Here is a 17,390-nt window from a genome sequence, read left to right as displayed (position 1 = left end):
GGAATACGAACGATGAGTAAAGGGTGGAAAATCGAGAGAGAGACAGGGCGCCAGAATCGATGCAGTCCTCTCTGTGGATTTAGTGCATAGTAGGGGCGCACGCTCCCCCAGGGTAGGATTAGTCACGATCCCACTCGGTCGTAAAGTTTCAAAGGTAAAAGGAAAAAAGGTGGAACCTCGTAACGAGCTGTCACCTCGTGCCGTTCTATTATTCCGGTTCGGATCATGTACCATGTAACTGAAGAGAATTTCTCGGCGACGTTAATTGTCGGGTCGTGGATAGGCATCGTAGGTAGGTGGAATCGATCGTGGCGAAAAGCTCGATCTGAAATTGATAGAAAACGAGAAAGAACCCTAGGGAAATGAAATCTTGGGGTACGATTGTACTTTTCTCTTTTTCTCGGTAAAAAATTGATGAATTTATTCGTCGATTTGATGGAATAAAGGGAACATCAGACGATTTAATTGAATACAGGAAAATAAAAGAATATTAGATATGAATAGGAATTTAATACGTAAAATTGTACCTAACGCGTGTAGCATTTCTTCCCGTTACATTTGAAAGCTGGGTAAACATTTAACACCGTGTTCACCATTTTCTACGTTATTACCTTGTTAATTGAGAGAAACGAAGATAGTGTACAAAGCTTCGTTTACTAACGACATGCAGTTATCGTACAAAATTGTTTAATGGGCCCCGTGGCTATGTTTGCGATTAACGAGCTTGCAGGGTACTCGAGTTTATGTATCCACCTCTGTATCACCGCTATCGGATAGAACTACGCGCCCCAGCAAACAGGGCTGGCGCTACTCGCTGGCGTTACCCCTGGAAAATGTCCATCAACTTGCATCAGAATCGATATTTTAACGTTAGAATTATTTCTTCTTTACTCATATGTATTTTAACGTCTATTTGCCTTTTATTGAATTATAAGAGATAGCTTGGAATTTCAGAATATGACACTGACTTCTTTGCTTCGATGATAAAGTTACCCATGCGTCGTCCAATTAACATGGCGTCGCCCTTTAGGGCCGTCGCGGCGCCAAGCGTCTCTCGCGATCGATGCGCTCGCAGTCCTTGCATGCTCTCGTCAAAATAGTGTACCCTATGCAACCAATAACGTATCAAATAACAAACTTTTCACTCGTAACAACAAAGATGTAACGCCAATATCTCATACCTCTCTAGTCACTTTCCTTCGATCGCGAAACATAATTTGCTTTAATCCTGAGGTACGCTCCTCGCAGATTGAACTTTTTCACCAAGACAACGACCTGATCTGTACGCTTAACCGCTGCCAGTGGCACGTGCGTGTAACCATTTTATCCTTCGATAATGGTTCTAAGAATATAGCTAAAGCTGATATAAGTTGAATTTCTAACGTTAATGATCCATGATTCGTGATCGATGATCGGCATCGAGCAGGGAAACACGGGGCGTCTCATATAAAGTTTTTATTTCGTTAGTACGTACACATTTGCGCCAGCACAAAAAAGGATCGTATTATATAAAGTGAGAACAATGCAGAGTTTCCTTTTCCGAGACTAGACACATTATAGGGCGTGGAGATCTCAGGGCCATCGTGTTTTTGTCCATTGTTTGCTCGTGATTACTTGCATCGATCAAACGACGCTTCATACGATTCGTTCAATTTGCGAAATTGCCGATGACCCTGAGATCCAACATCAAGAACGTACGCGATACCGCAGTTGATATTTCAGAGAAGCGTCGACCGACTCTTCTTTAACCCTTATTTAGACAACAAAAATACAAAAGGTTATCCAACGAGTCAATAAGCAAATTCGAAGCTTCAACATCCTAAATTTTTACATAAATTTCGACGTCGAATTTAAGTTGCGATATTTTCATTAGAAAATAATAAATTGATGCAGGAAATGTAGAAACGAATAACTGTGTACTTGGTTGCCTACAGTAGGGTTAATCGTGCAGTTCTATCTCATTCTTTCATAACCATTACAACCCCTGCACTGAAATATCTAGACTATTACTGTTAAATCCACTTATTTCTTAAAAAAAGCTCTTGAAGAATTTTTTACTTCCCAGAACTAATAAAATATTCCAATGCAGAAAGTTGCTCACAGTAAAAAACACAGACTGGTCAACGCACTACCATGAAGAGTCGACGAAGTTACATCGCAGTTCACATGTTCATGGTATTTACAAGGGCAGTGTTAGAAATATTCGAGTTATGCTAATAAAAGGCAGGCACTAAGTGACTCTTCAAGGTTCTTTCCTAGCAAACGGAATAAGCCAAAACGCGCAATATCGTTGCTTTCTTCCTAGTGTCTGACCACGAATTAATCACAAGCTTCCTCGTGTTTCATTCTTTTTTAGGTATTTTATGAATTCCACACAATAAGGGATACACTGAAGGACAACCGTAAATTATGTAAAATTATTGAAACTTAGACACGTATGTTGTTAGTTGCGCTTAAATTCACAGTTATCACCTATCGATGACTGTCAAGCTTAAGTACATGTCGAAAATGCAAAAATTATATTAAATGGCTTTATATTCCATCTGTAACGAAGCGGCGGTGTTTGTTTCTTTATATCGATATATAAACGTAAAAGCGTAAGAAAGAAACAATCACAGCAGTTTTCACTTTTTCTTTGCTTTTTTATAGTTTATATAAAAATGTATATTGCAATTTAAGTTGGTATTATACTGCTTCAGCGTGAAATAAGAAATTTTTTATGAGTCAGCACGAAACTTTGATCCTTGGAGCCAAGATATAACTGCGTATACTTTTGTTATTGCCCATGATTTTCTTTTTATTCTTATGGCGCCGTCATCGTGTCTAGCTGCGATCTACAAAAATAGTTTTCATTCTCCTCGGCAATTCTGACGTTCGTTTTTCATGTTTCCATCATACTCATTGCATTGTCCCGAAGTATGCGAATTATTTCATAGTTTAAAAATTCATTTACGAGCCTAATTCGGCCAATCCTGCTCTTTGTCGAACTCTCTTATTGTTACAAAACGTTAATAAATCAAATTTAACAGTTCACTAGATAACATTTCTAACATGGTAAATTTGGCTGAGGAATTAAAAGTATCATGACTGATCGATCAATGTATTTGTCTCTAATCGATACCAATACACGCTTGCGACATTTAGCTCTACGATATTTTTTTTTTATTGATATATCTCCTGCGAATTTTACAATCGAGTCACTAATAAGACTTTTTCTGTACAATATGGCCAACGTACAAACTTTCACGTCCTTAAGCAACAAGTAACTTTCACTACATGGAAAACAATCGGATACTATTCAACTAAGTACTTTACGTCTTTTTCTCCGATAGGCTCGATTGCAATCTACGCTAACAATTAACGCAAAGCTTCGAAAAAGAGTCGCAAACTTCATTGCAGACGCCATCCTCTGAATCTTTTTCATAAAAACATGATACAGAATATACGTGTGTCTATGTAAGTGAAAATTTCGTCTCCCTCTCTTCAAATATGTCTAGTGTGTCCGCGTATTGTAAAAATTCAAACTTCTCTTTCTCGTGAGGCCATTCGCCACGCACAAACTCGCCTCTTCTATCAGTCCTTAATGTATTTGTTATGCTTCTCAACCCTGAAGAATCGATAAATATAATTTCTAGAACAATTACTCGGCGTGTATATATAAAAAATCCCGAGTCTCTCTGATCTATAATCGAGACCTATGAGACCTTCGACTCGTAGATCCGTTAGTGGAGATCAGATCCTGACAACTGTCAGGTAAGTTTCGCGTCGTCCGACGATTCGCTGAAGAACCTTCTTCATGAACGTATGGAAGACGTATTCGAAGACGTCGACACAAAACGATTCAGCTTGCTGTCGATTATGATCTCGTCGCCGTTCCGAATGTTGTATCGGTATAGCTGCTTGTTCGGATACAGCATCTCTTCTGGTCCATATTGCGCCTTCATCACCTTAAACACAACGAAATTTTAAGATAAAGCAGAGTTCAGAAGAATATCTGAAATTAATTTACCTCTGATTACTATAGAGCTTATGTTGGAAATTTAATGCGATACCCAGGACAAGATGCGAGGGGAAGGATGGGGAATTCTTATATTGCGATTTCGTGCTTTTTATAGGGTCTCTCAAGGAACCAAACGTTCTGTAAAGCATAAAGAAGGTAGCTGATAAGACAATAGTTGACAGGGCTGCTAACCTGATCCACGTAAAACAGTCTCATCCTATTCGCTGGGATTTTCACCATCGTCTCCAGTTTGGTTTTCAATTCAAAAACCGTTCTGTATACGTCTATGGAGCGAACCTATAAGCATCATCGATATTTATAGCAGTTTAAGTGATCGATGCAAAAGAAGAAGAAGAAGAAGAAGCCACGCCTTTCTTTGCTCGACTTCGCGAACTTCTTTCAAACTCTTTGTTAAATTTAAGCTCTTCTCTTTCATCGAGTAAATAAAACAAGCCGAATAAATTAGCAATCACAGACAAGACATAGGACGAACGGAAAGGTCGATATTCTCGGAATTTAATTATGCTGCTTATGATCGGTTTTCGAGCAAAACGTAAATTTATACCTCGACCAGGTCTCCGTAAGTGAATGTGACCTTGACCCTTTTCTCGGGCGTCAGGTCAACGTGTACCAGAGGATCCAGCTTTCCGTGAATAGCCACCAGCTCGGAGTACCTGAAAACGAAGACGGAACAGGGTCAGACGGATATTCGTTTCAGTGGCGACAACTATGGCCGTGAAACTAGAATAGCTTTATGTGGTTCTAGTTCAGACTTAGAATAGAAACGGTCAAAGCAGTAACCGAAATGAAAATGGAAATTGGTCGCGAGAATAAAGGTGAGGCAGGGTTATTTGAGTCAGAAGGGTGTTTGAGCTAAGTAATTTGCCTTGCGATTCACCAAACAGATTCTCCGCATAAATTCATCAAGATTATGAGCAATTGTTAAGCGATCTACATTTGGAAACAGACTGCTTAACTTATTATTAGCGGCGTGATAAATAGTGAAATATATCAAGTACATTGACAACTCAACGCTTATACTTTTTTACCACAATATAAGTTCTACTCGTCAAAAGGAAAGAAGTCTGATCAACTGATGTTAATATCCTCAGTTGGAATGATCATAATTCAGTAGCACGTGTATATTACTTTATTTCTAGAAATTATTTTGTTGTTTATTGTACTCATTCTTGTGTAACACGTTCACGTTGACTGAAATAACTACTACCATAGGCTTATTCGATTCATTTCTTCGTTTCCAATATATTTCCTCGTTGGACCTAAAGCACATGAAATTTTCTTATTTTTTCATTATTATAATAAGGACTAACAATGTCCCATAACGTACAAATTCGATTATTCTCTGCAAAGTTCAGGATAGAATCTTGAAATGTTGAAGTTTAGATGATTCAAATGTCTCCATTTTGCTGTATCATTAACATTCAAACGAAAATAGAATAAAGGCCGCACAGCGTAAAAGGCGATGACTAAGGACGTGAGATGGAAATTATATAAAAAAAGAATAGAAATGGAAAAACAGGAATCGAATGTAAACAAAGGAATAAAAGTCGGGGCGTCATCGTAGAGAATCGCGTGAAATAATTTACCTTTCGGGTCTGTCTGCTTCCGGTTTGTCCATGTAGTAACGAATGAAGGCTCTCTCGGCGTCCTCGCGTTCCTGGGAGGATATCACGCCGCCGCCGTTCAAAGTCTCGACATTTGGAAGTCTGGCGATCAAAAGCTGCCGCCTCTCATGTTCCGTGTATTCTCGAGGACTCTGCAATTATTCAGTAGTTTTTAATCTTGCACATTTACCATAGAAGACCTTCATGTCCATATTGTACGTGTTGTACAAAACATTCTGAACTTTCATTGACGCTATAACGAGACACGACTGTAATTATTATATTGGTAAAATTTGCAAATATATATTGTTTCAGTAAAAAAAATTAGTATGCAACACAAATAGTCATTCAGAGCATATAATAATAAATACCAAGGTTAAATTAACTGCTTAATTATTTTTGCCATCTAAACATAGCGAAATACATATACATATACTTGTACTAAATTGTAATTAATATTTATAAATTGGAATTGTAATAAATCTTGTAACCTCTATACCTATATACTTTTAAATTCGTTTTTAACTTTACCAATATGACCGTGATCAAGTCTCATAAGATGTAGCGCTAATAAAATTTCAAAATATTTTATACGACATACGTAACATGTTCATGAAGGGTATCTATAAATGTTTGTTCGCGATTATTATAAAAAAGATGGTCTTACTTCATCCCGCTGAGTTCACTGTAATCATTAAAAGAATTTTCAAAGTAAACGCAGCAGATGTGCGTTACGAATTGAGAATACTGCGTCGACTTTAACTCTTTCGATTAAGAAAACTCGACAAGCCTGGTTAATTCTCAACTTTTGCTTTCAAAAATTGTAAAGGGTGATCTAACAGAGCGGAAAGCTTGTTTTCAAAAGCTATATACGTTTAAACTGGTTGGTTTCGTGCCAAAGTTTACTTCGATACAGCTAAAACGGACTGGTCCGAAGTGGCGCATACTAGATCAAGCTGTCTTAACGGTTTTACATCTTAGCGGCTTCTTCTCTGCTCTCTCTTTTTCTACTTCCTTCGCACGGTCATTTTATCCGGTCGATTCGCCTGATTCGAGGTTGTTCTAGATTCTAGATATATGTACACCGCCGTTCAGCAGTTATTAGGACGCTCACCGAAAATAAAATAAACCGAAAGTATCAGTAAAATCTTGTTACAACCTCTTTTTGTCTAATTCCGTTTTAACTAAATAAAAATAATACAATAATAGAATCAAATCCTTTTATCGATGAATTTTATCATTCGTGTTATTAGATTTTCCACTGTATATGTCCATGACCCAGATTCAGATTCTTAGCAAAATCTTTTGAATGTTCTAATATACGATTCGTCTAAAATTTCCTCCGTAAGATTTCGTTTTCTCGCACGAATATTTTTGATAATAATTAATACGCAGTTATTGATAATCCTGATCGATTATCGCGTTTAGCATGAAATCGGCAAGTGTCCCAATTCCTATGAAGAGTAGCGTATTTCAGCAACAACGAGGAAAAGGGGAGGATCTCTACCTCGAAAAGAGGACAGCCCTGAATCCTCAAAGACTTTAGCGCTGGGAACCTGGCCAGTCGTTCCACGTCGTCCCACGTGGACAACAGCGTGCCGTTTAAGTTTAGGAACCTGAGCTTCCTGAAAGGATCGTGAGAGGACCTAATGGTCGTCCCACTGGACTCCGATTCCGACTCAGACCTGTCGTAATTCACCTTTCCCTCGCTGAATATCCTGTTCCCTTTTTCATCCACCGATGTGTTCTCCTCGGTATCCAGACTGTTCATATTCTCACTGTCTTCGCTCACATTTTCTGACTCTTTCTTAGAACACGGCTCCTCGTTCGAGTTCCTATTGTCTGCGAGAGCCAACGACCTTATCGGACACTCTGCCAGCACGAGGCTCTCCAGATTCGGAAAGACATATCCCAATTTGGAAATTTCGTTCCATATTTCAACGGGATTGCCAGTAAAATGAAGCTTTCTCACCGAGACATTCTTATTCTCTGGCATCTGATAGTCTAGATTTACCGTTTTATACTCGTTCAAGGAAAGATGCAGCTCCTCCAGGTTACGAAGTAAACGAATCAATCCCTGAACGGTTGACCAGGTCACTCTGGTCCCGTTTAACACTAGGTTCTTTAGTAGATCGTAACTACCGTGTTTAATCTCGAAAACCTCGGCCAAACAGTTGAAACTGAGATTGACGAACTTGATCTTCGGCATGTGCTGCAAGATGCCGAATACTTCGGTCCATTGGGACAGTTTGTTTTGCGCGAGATCCAGTTCCTCGACGTTCTTGCATTTATTTCGAAGCTTTTCTGCGTCATTTCCAGCCGACTCGATGTCGCAGTCTTGTAAGACCAGCAACGCAGGCACCGTATGACGGGGTGATTTCTTCGGAATGAAAATGCTGACCGAGAGGGCGGCCTTCGGCGAGCTCGATTCCGTCTCCTCGTCCGTGAGGGAGCAGTCGGTCGTTGAACTGCCGTACTTCAGCTCCAGCGCTTCCAGCAACGACGGCATGTTTACTGCATTCTGAAACCGATCACCATGGATCATTAGATTACTTCGTATTCAATGTGTTTCCATTTTGTTTATACTTTATCAACGTTTACTTGTTTATCAAGTAACAATCACGTTTTGCAACGGTAAAAGAGAACTGGTAAAACTCTCATGATATACATAAGCAACCATAAAATTAGGTACAACAAGAATTATTTACAGTGTCTATAAAGAGTATCGGTATATCATTGTGTTTATCATGGCATTTACATATTAATTAATTAAAATTCAAATATATTTTTTATACGATTCAGTAATATTTTCATGAATACATACATTTGATACTATGAAATTGTAATGCAGGGCACGATGGAAAAACGGTACACTGGAAAATAAGGATACGTGCCAATACTTTTTGTGATTACTGTGGAATAAATTGAACGTTTTTATGTCCTAGCTGTTTTACTATAAACATCATACGTGTCTCGTAACGTAAAGCACCGAATAAAGAAGAAGTTGTGAAAACTTTTGAAAAAATACATATTCTAATATTTATGGCAAACGGCGTAAGTACATGAATTAATTTTGCCAAATATATTTCAACTACAATGGTATGTTACTCTTAGAATTTTCTCATACGTTATCGCATTTCTCCTTCGTTCACCATCCTCAAAAATTCTCAAGTACTGTATCGTGCCGAGTACACGTACTCTGATCTCCCTACTCTACCGTAACACCATTGACCCGATCGTCATCTCCGAGGATAGAACCGAATAGTCGACAAAGAGGAGACAAAGAGTCGTCTCTGGCGGCAACGTACAAGACAGCTTTTGTTATCCAGAAAAGGAAGAAGGAGAAAAAAGAAAAGACGAAAAAATAAGAACGAAAAGGGGCAAAAGCTGAGACAAGGAAAAAACCCGTGGACCGAGTGGATCCCCGAGGTCGACGTCGGACACGCGGAATATCTGGTCTGACCATATCCGTTAAGGTCGCGATATTGTCTTTTTGCGCAACGGAAAACCGGTACTGGTTCCCTTGTCGTCGTTGGAAAACGATTCTGCGATCGAATAAGCTTCACCCACGCGATTCTCCTATCCGCGACGCAGTTCAGATTCGATGCACTCCCACTTCCCTGGACAAAGATCATTCCCAAGCATTTCTCGACTTTGTTCCCGTCCATCGATCCTTTCTATCAATTTTACGACCAATACAAAGTGTGGGAAGGTGAAGCGAGCAACCTGTAGGAGCATGGGAGTTCCAATCGTCCTATTTTATACTATAGCATGTTTTTATATAGTAGTATAAAGATAATGTATAAAGGAACAGAACTTACAAATTGCTCGTTATACGTACATTAATATCCATAAGTATTTAAGTGCAAATTATTGCGCATGTACATAAGGTAAGATATACTTGAAATGAAATCCTTCGATCTAGCTCTAGACTCTAATCTTATCACAAGTTAGTATAAATATAATTGGTTGTTATAAATAAAGAAGCAATAATCATACGTCTGTTCAATGTCGAGATCTTAGAGCTATTGATATATGTTTTCCTAGCTGCATTCTAAAAGTAGGATTGATTTTGTGAAGTATCAGCTATTCGTTACGGATAAACATGGAACTCGAGTGACGCAGATATATTCCTTGTTTAAATTTGACTGAACATCTGATCGCAGTTACAGCTGGTGGTAAAGAACTAACAGTAGAATTGCAGCAGGTGTTCAAGTACTTATGGACGCTAGCGTATACATGTACTATGATTACGTAGAACCGAATCTACAGTCTGTGCTGCGTATTTGACGAAATCGCTTTAAAACGGTAGTCGATTTGAACGCGCACGACTTTCACCGAACATTAAATAATATCGATCGTTATAAATAATAGCAAATAGCAATACAGTGTCGTGATTGTTCATATCGATGGCTTCGTAAGACTGCCTAAGGTACATATATATCATCTAGCATTCTAACTACAGTTAAATCAATTGTATAAAATAGCGTGACGGAGGTTAATGCGCGCAATGACAGGGAACGAGTACGGAGAAGAAGCAGGAATCGCGTAGAATGGAATGCGGCAGTTTCTACTCGAAAAATCCGAGAGAAGGAAAAACTAAAAGCGTACAAGTGCAACGAACTGCGACGAGGACGATTACGGAATATCGCGAGAGCCGACGGCGGCAGGAGGAAAACGTTGCGTCAATTTGGCGGAGATCCGACGTGCCAGCGGCCGAAAGAAAAACGCATCCACGAGGCGAGCTTGGAGACAGGCCAACTCGTGTCGTTTCCATTTACGCGAAACTTTTCAGCCGTGGTTCGCTGTGTCTAGATGCTATACGTTGTGTCCGTTGCACCAGGCTCGCGCTTTCTAACGGCGAATTTACCTCGTTAAATCGTGAGCAACGTACCGGACTCGAGAAAAACTAGCGTCCCCGTCTGTCCGCGTTGCTCACGAGGGGGAGAGAGGACGCACGCAACAGTTTCAACCCTGTGGAAAATCGTCGGACAGAGAGCGAAGAGACAAAGGTCCGCGCGATCTGCTCGACGCATGGCAGTGGACCGACATAATAGTCGTTGTTGCATTATACTCCCCGGCTTCCCCTACGTAATCGCGATATCGGTTCAACGGCCATGCGAAATTAACTTTCTCCGGCGCGGGTCTGCCAACGAGAAGCCCACTAGAAGCAGCATGGTTACTACATATACATTAGATTGCCAGCGATGTGCTCGAACCGCTTTCAAACCGATTCCATCACTTTTAATATCGAACATAAAGTAAGTTCGATTAACCGATTTCTCTTCAGTGGGCTATTTGATTAATAACTCGGTGAATGGTTAACGTAGGCCGGATACAATGGCACTTAATCGGCATGGCGAAACTGCATAGATATTGATATAATTAACGTACGGTTGAGGACAACCGAGACTGATTTTATGACTTCGGCCCATGCTGATAGGATATTTTAATGCGTTACGTTGTGAGGATCAGTTGTAGAGGACGAGTAGAGGTTGCTCTTCAAGTACATTATTTCTGCAATACTACATTGATTCTATAATTGGATGTTGCTTTGTAATTAACTGTTAAAGCGCTATATATTTGTAATTTTAAGTGTATCTAACGTGTTAATCGAGAAAGTTCAGCTAACGGCTTATTTATTTAGAAATCTCCTATCTTTTTATGCCACAAATACCGTTACAAATCAATTACATTTACAAGGATTAAAACTGTCCTAATCAGAATTCGTCTATCTTCGCTATCAATCTTTTATTTCGTAATTACAGAAGTGGCAGAATTAAGGAATAATTTCTTTAACAAGGATAAAATTGAATATGAAAGTTACCGTTTAATTTTAAAGTTTTCAAGACCTCGAGTGTATCAGTGAATCGTAAAGCATTCGAGTGGTTCTAAAAGCGAACGTGGCTCGTAAGATTTCGAGTTGCCATTGCTGGCGTTGCGCAGGAATCGGAACAACAGGTCGATGCAATTAGTCACTGGATACCGTGATTCCCACACGGTGATTCCTTTTCGAACGGGGTTAGGGAACATAGGTCAGGAACGATTCATTTGTCCAATCGAAGTCTGAAAATATTTCATTATATGTTAGAAAAATTTCAAAAGACTGTTCACATCAAAATCTTGATAATACGCATAACGAAACGGGCATAAAAGATTTTCCAATTGTAATATACAAACCGATTTAATGAGGTTATACAATGCATCGGGTTGCATCACATAGTCGCAATGTTTGTTAACTGGTCTAACATCGAAGCACAGTAACAATACAAAACGCGAACATGTTACTTTCTCCTCGACCGATTATTTTACATACGAACTATTCGCGCTTGTAAAATTAACCGTATGAATCGCAACAAGCGTCCGTTGAGGAAACCAATTTAACTAAAAGCTGTTCGAGCAGAGAGAAACGGTAACTTCGTAATACTTGAAATTTTTATACTGACGCTTTATGGGTAATTCGTCCCTCTGGCGGTGAATATGAGAACTACGAATGTAGTGAACATAAACATTTGAAAATTAAAAAATTCTAAACTACTAAAACTCTTCGATTCGAAAATTTCAGAAGCTCAGAAATATCAAAAATCGAAGATTCGAAAGATTTGAAAACTTGAGAATTCCAAAACTTTTATGTTCGAAAATTCTAAAATTCATCTAATATGTCACAGATACTAAAAGTAGATTACAGAGTTAACAGGTTGAATTTAAGCAAGCACGCAAATGCCTCTAACAGCTGACGATTGCTCTCTTTCCGGTGGTTCAACGATATTAGAGAAATTCGCACGTTGTCCCCACACGTGGTAACGCACAGCTAAATATACGCGACTAATGACTGTTACGAAATGTCAAGCAGAAGCTGCCGAGTAGTGGGTCAGTCGTAAAGTCAGATTCTGTTTCGCGTGTGTTCCCTAACAAGCGATTAGTTTCGAGGAGAAAGGTGTCGATTTTCAATGAGTATCGATTTCCAATGAGTATCGATGATCGAGTCTGTACGCAACAAAATGGTTGTACTCACTACATTTTAACTTTATTTAAGCAAATACTTACGTTACAAAATAAATTAGACATAAAATAAATTGCCCGCCAATAACAATTCTTTGCAATGTGAAGACTTAGAAAGTTCTATTGCGAGATATGTGAAGCGGAAAAACTTAGAATTGACCCTCTCAAGTAAGAGAAACATTTCTACTATAATTTCCTCCTAATGTTTTTCATGGAGGCGATAGAAAATAATAAAAACTGATAAACGATACTTTCTAGCTGGAGGCGAGACAAAAACAGCGTACGGATCTTTAAGATGAAATATACAGTGGTTTATTTCTAGCCACATTTTATGAACACATTATGTGCGTTATACAAAATATTTTTAAATTGCATTACGACTGTTATGAGAATTGGCTATCATGATTATGTTAATCAAATGTGAAACAAATCTGAAAATATATATAGAAATTACAAGATATTTAGCATCTACAAGTATATAATTCACAGAGATGACAAAAGTATTTAAACAGTCAATTATCCGTTACATTAATAAAACTCGATATTCAGTTGATATATCTCTAACAAATATTGTATATGTTTAAGATGGCCATTTATGCTGTATACTAATTTCTTACTAAATATAAGTTTACAGTAAATATCTTGCAACTTGTATATACATTTCAGATTTTAAATTGCACCGATATAATCGTATGTTATAATACCAACGGAATATCAAAATGTTTTACGTAACACATACAATACGGACATAAAAGTTTTCTATGGTAAGTGTTCAAATACTTTCGTGAACTCTATTATTTCACTATATAATTTCTTTCTTCGTAATGAAGACAAAGAAAAGATCGTGTTCGGTTCTGCTTAGGGGGTTATTGAGGAAATCGATGATGGAGATCTATTCTTTGCCGGAGGAACAAGCTAGTAGAAGGAAATATCGACGAAAGTTCGCTGGCGGCTGGTGTATACTGCGCAAATGCTCTCCCGCCTCTCGGAATATTACTTGGTTGCCCAAGGTTGCCGTTCGTTCTGCTCACGACTCGAGCATTATGCACGTGTATAGATATATCAGCTACGCACTTACAGCAATATACCTCTACACCAACGTATTTACGACACACGCTTAGAAGATCTATCTCTTTATCGTGCACATACACCAGGAGAGTACATATCAGCGTTTCCCAACCATTTTTCTATTCTGTTAAAACGTTTACTTACCACGTGCAATACGTGTTTTCTTCATCGTTAACTATAGTATAATGAGACATTCGATGAAGCTAGTGAATAATTCAAGGTTAATTGAATTACTCAGCCAATAAAAAAATGATAAAGAATATTAATTATTTGAGAATACATACATATTACTAGAATATTATAATATATCATAGGTATATGATCATAACATATTACATAATATTATAAAAATATTAAATAATAATAATTAAGATGATAAAGAATATTAGAAATGAAAACGATATTGAATATCAACTAAGTTCACCATGTTGTTTTCTTTTTAGATGACTCTAACAGGTTGAACCGAGACAAAGTCGAGCTGAAAAACGAGATTGGGAAACTCTGTAAGCGCAATGCACCTATTCTTTGTTCATTTCTCGGCTTTTAAGAGCGTGCCTTGCATCGGTGCACGGCAATTATTGACGTGTGTGTGAAAACCAAGAGATACATCGAGCACCGTATGTTCTATGTATGTATATACGAGAGTATATGCGCGTCTGATTGGTACCAGGACTACCAGGGCCTCTCCCTTCCGAACAAACGACGATGGTTCAAGTTGGTCGCTTGCACGACACGGATCAACGATTTAACGTGAACAGAAAACAGAACAGTCTCTCTCGATCTCTGCGGTCGGATCGTTCCAAATCGATCGATCGCTTCCCCGATACGCGGAATCTCACTTTCTCTGAAACTCTGTTTTCTTTTCCCTTTGTCTTGCTGCTCACCGTGAAGCATGTTTTGAGAATTAAACGAGATATAAAAACAATATCACGCATATCTTAATTCGAAAATGGAAGAATAATTACTTATCCACTTGGAGAAATCATTTTCCATGCAGAAGAAAAATACGGGTAGTTCCTGTTTCTTTTAGAATGTTCGTCGGTAAGAAACGGTAATACAAAAAATCATTCGTAATTTTTATGTTAACGAATGAGTAAATTAATTACTTCCCGTTTCATAGCGTTTTAAATATGAAGACATTCTCATTCATATGTGTATGTAATATGTTATACTGATATGACTGAGATGTCGTTTGATGATATTGATATCTTATATATTATTTTCGTTCATATACATATATATATAACATATAAATGTATATATCATTATACACATATGAACAACACGTTATACATAACAAATCATTGTCTTTCTATAGTTGAGAATCGATTGAAAGTTTGTCCATTTATAATCTGATTAAATAATGCACGACCGCGCACGTTGTTTTCTAATCATTTATTTACGTGAATATTTTCGACGTGGAAACGCATCTACTATAATCGTAAACTTTATAGAAGCATTATTTGTGGAGTTGAATCGCTTTCGTTTACATAATCTACGTCTTCCGTAAGCACAGCGTGTAAAATGACCGATAGAATTCTTGTAAATGGAAATTTTTATTGAATAATCTTCACAGAGAGACTGATTCTTTACAAAGAACACGATAATAATAACGTGTTATCGCTAATGTTTCATTTCATTGATTTCACAACCCAGAACAATTACGAAGCATCGAACATTTGTATTTTATCATGAATGATCATGAAAAATTAAGTATTAAGATATGTTAATTCAAATAAAAGAGATACTCATTTTTTTGGATAATTAATTTGGAATAATTGGAGAGTATAGCAGTAAATAAGTTAATCAAAGAGAATTAAGAATCGAGAAATTAATGACATAAAATCTGTATTCGAAACGCTGCTGTTTAATGCTGCATAAATTCGCGCTACCTTATGTCCGAACGTGTTAAAGTACTGTTCCTTTCAATTGCGTTGGCCTTGAGGTTAGTAGATAAGGAACGACGCAATTCTCACGATTAATGCTTCTTTGTCCGATCTTCTTTCACGCTCTATTATCGTTCGACTTTATGTTGTAACGTACTCTGAAGGTTAATAAAAGAAACTTCTAATTTGTTCTTCTATTACAATTTAATTATTTCCATCACCTACACATACTGTATATACGTTTTTATTCGTGGAAGACGAATTTACGAACTATACCTAACGACACCTATAATCTACGACCAATGAACCGTTGCCTCCACTGTCGATAAATCAGACAGTCCTTCAACGCATTACAAACCAGCCCTTAAAAAATGTCAACATATAAAATATTAGCTTTTAAGTCTAATCTGATACAGTTATGATCGAAGTAAAAGGCGTAAGTAAAACAGTGGCGTAAAAATAACGAAACGATAATAAAAATAATGAAAATACGACGCTAACAGCTGTCAAGACATGCTGTTTAGAAGCGTAGATTGCGCGCGTACAGCTGATAATGATTATGTAAGGTTCGAGCGCACAAGTCAGAAAAATATTATCTATCTTTCATCAACTGTATACTATTTATTTCAGATTCTTGGAAGAAAAGGGATAACCTTAAAAAATAACAATCACTACATACGTATTGTGACTATTACTATATCTGAATCATATCTTTGACATATCGTTATACATGAGTCTTTCGATACGCAACACGTTCGAATCTTGTAACAGGGATTTAAGCTTACAACTTGTTACTAAAACGAATGAAATATTTGTGTTTGTGATATAACCAAAACAACGTTATATTAAACGCACGTTACTTAGGTGGATCGATCGAACACGAGTTTGGAAAGATTGAATGAGAGCGGAACGAAGACGCAGTACAAGAATACCATGAAGGAATCGGGTCAAGGATCCTACAACTAAGCTTATGACAAACAGATTATTATTTTATACGGGAAGATAAACTCACTGTTTCCTCCTCTTGCTACGTGCTTTGGCCCTCTGATATCGCTCGGGTATCCGGTGGTTTAGCGATTGATGAGGCTCCGAGCAATATCCTGGTTAGATGCACTCGCGATTTTCGTCTGCGATCATGAAGCGAGATCGGTCTGTTAGGTGGTCAAAAAGGGTTAGAAAAGAGATGTGGTGTCGCTGACGGACACACGAACGTGCCCCGCTCGCTGTCCACCGTTGAACTGATTTCTGGCTCCTTTGTTTAGTAAACAGAAACAGCTGAGCCACACTACTAGTTACGACGGTAGAGGTGGCGGGAGCTCGATCTACTCTTCCCGCACAGCGCTCGCTACATTGCACATGCGTATCTCTTCGCCGCGGTCACGTGGCTTCGCGAATTCCGCCAATGACAGAATAGCATCATACAGTATTGTATTGTAATGTTGAATTAAGATAATGTGCTAAATAGGAAATAGGATTTGAAGAATATATGATGATTATTTATTTATACGAAATGTGTAATAATGATATGTTAATATTCATGAAGTTTATGATAGTAATATATATCCCCTTTCCTTATAATTATACATATTTAATAGTATTGCAACATTGTACTGTTGAATTAAAATAACATGACAAATAAAAAATATTTGATTGATGAATATCTAACATTATTCACGGAATTTATGAGATTTTATGCTGTCTGTTTATGATTGCAGGTGTTTAATGCTAATGTATTCTCAATGAAACAATTCAATTAGAACGCGTTAAGAATTTCAGTGTCAAGGGAAAAGGAAATTGATTAACGCAATA

General features: G+C 37.9%; 2 protein-coding genes and 1 long non-coding RNA gene across 13 annotated transcripts in view; 1 reads left to right on the top strand and 2 right to left on the bottom strand.

Moving 5' to 3' along the window:
- The window catches only part of LOC122572512, a 36,649-nt gene extending 35,348 nt beyond the window's left edge, over nucleotides 1-1,301 (bottom strand). For all 4 annotated transcript variants that reach the window (XM_043737539.1, XM_043737540.1, XM_043737541.1 and 1 more), the window contains exon 1: nucleotides 12-1,301. The gene's annotated coding sequence lies outside the window, so the exon portion shown is untranslated. The remainder of the gene's footprint in view (nucleotides 1-11) is intronic.
- A 139-nt stretch (nucleotides 1,302-1,440) lies between these two features.
- Nucleotides 1,441-16,893, bottom strand: LOC122572516 (tubulin-specific chaperone cofactor E-like protein). 5 transcript variants are annotated; one of them, XM_043737548.1, is made up of 7 exons: nucleotides 16,594-16,893; nucleotides 11,453-11,691; nucleotides 7,133-8,146; nucleotides 5,608-5,777; nucleotides 4,566-4,674; nucleotides 4,193-4,297; nucleotides 1,441-3,947 (listed from the first exon to the last, which is right to left on the bottom strand). In XM_043737548.1, exons 3-7 carry the CDS (start codon nucleotides 8,132-8,134, stop codon nucleotides 3,795-3,797), a joined length of 1,539 nt encoding a protein of 512 aa, XP_043593483.1. In that variant the 5' UTR covers nucleotides 8,135-8,146; nucleotides 11,453-11,691; nucleotides 16,594-16,893; the 3' UTR covers nucleotides 1,441-3,794. The 5 variants fall into 5 exon arrangements, with proteins under 5 accessions (XP_043593483.1, XP_043593484.1, XP_043593481.1 ...); XM_043737549.1 differs by lacking the exon at nucleotides 16,594-16,893 and adding an exon at nucleotides 11,806-11,947; XM_043737546.1 differs by lacking the exons at nucleotides 11,453-11,691; nucleotides 16,594-16,893 and adding exons at nucleotides 8,450-8,498; nucleotides 8,843-8,883.
- Nucleotides 12,148-15,580, top strand: LOC122572524. Of its 4 annotated transcripts, none has more exons than XR_006318478.1 (5): nucleotides 12,148-12,795; nucleotides 12,886-12,971; nucleotides 13,294-13,391; nucleotides 13,490-14,009; nucleotides 14,139-15,580. It is a non-coding gene; the product is annotated as an uncharacterized LOC122572524 (long non-coding RNA). The 4 variants fall into 4 exon arrangements; XR_006318479.1 differs by having other exon boundaries at nucleotides 12,886-13,127; XR_006318480.1 differs by having other exon boundaries at nucleotides 12,886-13,391; nucleotides 13,490-13,915.
- Nucleotides 16,894-17,390: the final 497 nt, after the last annotated feature.

Source organism: Bombus pyrosoma, linkage group LG11 (genome assembly GCF_014825855.1).
Source record: "Bombus pyrosoma isolate SC7728 linkage group LG11, ASM1482585v1, whole genome shotgun sequence".
Taxonomy (NCBI): domain Eukaryota; kingdom Metazoa; phylum Arthropoda; class Insecta; order Hymenoptera; family Apidae; genus Bombus; species Bombus pyrosoma.
This window is presented reverse-complemented; position numbering and strand designations above follow the sequence as displayed.